The 3,557-nt window shown below is 40.2% G+C and overlaps 1 protein-coding gene across 1 annotated transcript; it reads right to left on the reverse strand.

Moving 5' to 3' along the window:
- Window positions 1-712: 712 nt before the first annotated feature.
- Window positions 713-3,290, reverse strand: LOC104229532 (transcription factor MYC2-like). Its single transcript, XM_009782185.2, has one exon. The coding sequence runs from the start codon at window positions 3,113-3,115 to the stop codon at window positions 1,070-1,072; it is 2,046 nt and encodes a 681-aa protein (XP_009780487.1). The 5' UTR covers window positions 3,116-3,290; the 3' UTR covers window positions 713-1,069.
- Window positions 3,291-3,557: the final 267 nt, after the last annotated feature.

Consider the following 3,557-nt stretch of genomic DNA (forward strand, 5'->3'; position numbering starts at 1 on the left):
GGAAAGACAAGCTTCTGAGAAACACGCATGGAAGACAGTCCTTAGTAGAAGTGAAAGTTAAGAAGGTGTTCAAATTAAGTGCATTTGAAAAGTTTCTGTCAATTTCAACCCACATGATATCCATGGCATGTTATGCCAATATACTATTTTGGAAATACTTGGTCTACAATAGACAATAGGTTAGAAACCAAAACAAGAACCAAATTCAATGCTTGCCAAAATGATAATGCAATCCATGCCTTCTTCATGTCCTCTTTTTAGACTAAAATATGTGGTCATATACATCACAATATAAACGAGCAAGCCGCCAAACGAATAAAAGGGCTAATTCGTTGTAGTTTCCTTTTTATTGTTGCGTAGACAATTTTCACCTTATCCTATGAATCTTTCAAGAATTTTATGTTTCCTTCTTTCATGTTTATTTGCTATTACCAAATAATAGGAAAATTGATGGTTCTCTTAGTTATATTTTGTTAGTATATGTAATTCTTTTGATATAATCCCTCAATTTTTAAGTCGAAATGTGATGATATGAAGGCTGTTATTTGACACTAAGTTTGAATTAATTTTGAATATGATATCTGAATTGAAGAGAATGCATGATTGTAGAGTCACATTTTTCTCATGAATGAATCACTTGAAATAGACTTTTCCAAATTCGATATACGAATCCCAATACTTGTGAGTAGGAAGACAACTAAATCACATATGCTGCAAATCAAATTCACAAACCATCAATTTCTTCTTCGATTACTGTATATATATATATCCTGAACAAAGAACACTGAAGGATAGATGCAATCTAACAGACAGGATAGAGCTGCAAATTTTTACATGAACTAGAACTACCACCCGACTGTTTTTAGTTATGGGGTTTTTCAACAATTATGTACACGAATAATCCTAGGTACAAGTGGAAAAATAACACAAAAAGAGCCTTCATCTTAATCTCTAACTTGATGACAAAAACATTAGATAGAGCTCTGAAGCAGAGCCTTAAATATAGCAGTCTCTCGAACACAATTTACAAGGCTAACTCAAAGCCTACAAATTGAGATCTGAAGTGTTTTTAGCGTGTTTCAGCAACTCTGGATGTCAATGCTATCCTAAGTTGCTCTTCCGTGTAAAGTCTGCTACCCATTTTCACTGTGGCTTGTTGGATCATCAAATCATTCACCACTGAAACACTGGCATGGTGCACATCTAGATCTAACTCCTTGAGGGCTACCATTAACCTTGCAGCTGGATGGTTCTTTTTATTACATTGTATACGAATCATCGCATCCCATCCAATTATCTTAACATCTATATCCACATCTACAATCTTGCTTCCAGTATGGCTAGACATCTTGTGATCTTGATTTGGTGGTGGAGGACCAGGGCGCCTTGAGTCTTTACTATCTAATTCTTTCTTCAAATCTTCTATTTGGCTCTTCAAGTCTTCTCTATCTGTTTCTGTAGTTTGAAGCTTCAACTTCAGCTCATTAATATATGAAATTGCATCTCCAAGCAGTGATGCCTTGTCCATCTTGGACACATTCGGAACAACAGCTCTTAAAGCGTAGAACCTTTGGTTTAATTTCTCTCTCCTTTGCCTCTCTGCTTCGACGTGATTCAAAGGTTCCTCACGTCCATTTGCTGGCTTCCTTCCTCGCTTCTTTGGCCTCTTTTCGGGTTCTACAACTCTACTACTTTCAGCTTCTTTCACCACTGAGGCCTCAAGATCCGAATGATCAGAGGAGTCTTCACCGACACATCCACTTGACTTCATCGCACCAGAAGCTGCAGGCAAGATTGTACCTGAAACAAATGAAAGCATTCCTTCTTCATTGCTTCCTCTGGAAGCAGGTGACCTTTTCTTCTTCTTATTCTCCTCCCCTGCACCAAAATGGGACTGACCGGAAAATAAGTTCCCATTTGCACTTTTCTTAGTGCTATCACCAAAATTCAAGATTTCCCCCGACTCTGGCTTGCAAGAAAGTGATGAATTCCCATTCCTATTATTACTACTTCCATCAAACCCGAATTCTGAAAAGTTCAACTCCCTTGTAAAAAATCCTTGTGTTTGTTGCCGAGAATGGTGCTGTTGCTGATTATCACAACTGTGACCATTATTCTCATTATCAAATACAACTTGCTTACTACTATTACTTGATGGAACTGAATTTGCCTCGACTGTATTTAAATCTTTGACTTGTACAGCTGCAGACGATGGATCAGTGAGCCAAAGAGCGGACGGATCGCTCTCGGGCTGCACAGCCCACGAACCAGAGCCCAAATCATTATTGAAGTTAAACAATACTCTAACCTTGTTCATGAGATCAGAACTCTGAATAATCAACTCCGTGGAGCCCAATTCAACCACGCCGTTTGCTGAAGGAATACAAACCATCGTCTGAAGCCCGAATCCCTGGGCCTGCCGAGCCCGTTCGCAGTGGGAAGCTGCCAATTTCTCTGCTCCGGCGACCCAAATAGGGCTGGAATTGTATAAGGCCTGACCCGGAAGCCCACTTCCGTTAACAAACGATTGGGTCATGGAAATAAGGAAGAACCATTCAGTGTCGGTAACTTCTTCATCGACGGCATCATCAGTGCCGGTTTGCGTGCCGGAAATCAACGAATTCAGCTCCCGGAGAACCTTTTTCCGGTGTTCTTGCTCAGCTATATAAGCAGGAGAAGAAACAGCTAATTTCCTATTGGCTTTATCTTCTTCACCTTTGTAGTAACCATCTCCCCAGCCCAACACAAACGGACTCGTTAAATCAACGGCGGATGACTGCCAAAAGATGGCATAGGTCCACGTCTCACGAGCACCATCAATGAGCGTTTGAAGACGCTGTTGAAGGGTTTCTTGGTTGAAAAAAGACATGGATTTTGAAGTATCGACAGCCACAGCTGTGACAGTAGAGGCACAAGAAGACGGAAGAAGAACCGTTGGGGTATTAACTGGAATATGATTAGAATTAGAGGTAACAGCAGCAACAGCAGTAGAATTAGAAGTAGCCCAAAATGAAGTGAGATCAGAAGACATAAAAGCTTCCATCATAGTAACGTTGTCATCGGTAGTACCACTAGTATTCCACAAATTCATGGTGGGTAAGCTGTAATCAGTCATTCCATAAACCCAGCACAAACAGTTGGAAACGGTGGCGTGAAAGATATATAGAGAGAGAGAGAGGAGGAGAGAAATAGGTGAAAAGAGGGGTCTGCGGTGGAGAGAGAAGGTAGGGGGATGGTAGAAAGATATGAGAGAGAAGAACAGGCAAATGAGTTTGAGTTTGCTTATTAGAGTGTGAATTTGAGTTTGGGTTTTATTTGAGGTGAATTTGAGCTGAATTTGGGTGAGTGAGAGGAATGAGAGTGGACAAATGATGGCGGGTTCCACGAAGGAATCGGCAAGTCTACTTTACTCCTTGAGTTTTCCTATTCCGATTTCACTGCCACAATATATTTGGACTTCTAGACTCCTTGTTGGTAAATTCTCTTTTATCCCTGAAAGGAGAACAATATCAGCTAAAGAGCCCGTGTGGACATTCAAAAAATTTCATTTTTTTTAT

This window comes from Nicotiana sylvestris, chromosome 8 (assembly GCF_000393655.2).
Source record: "Nicotiana sylvestris chromosome 8, ASM39365v2, whole genome shotgun sequence".
Classification (NCBI taxonomy): Eukaryota; Viridiplantae; Streptophyta; class Magnoliopsida; order Solanales; family Solanaceae; genus Nicotiana; species Nicotiana sylvestris.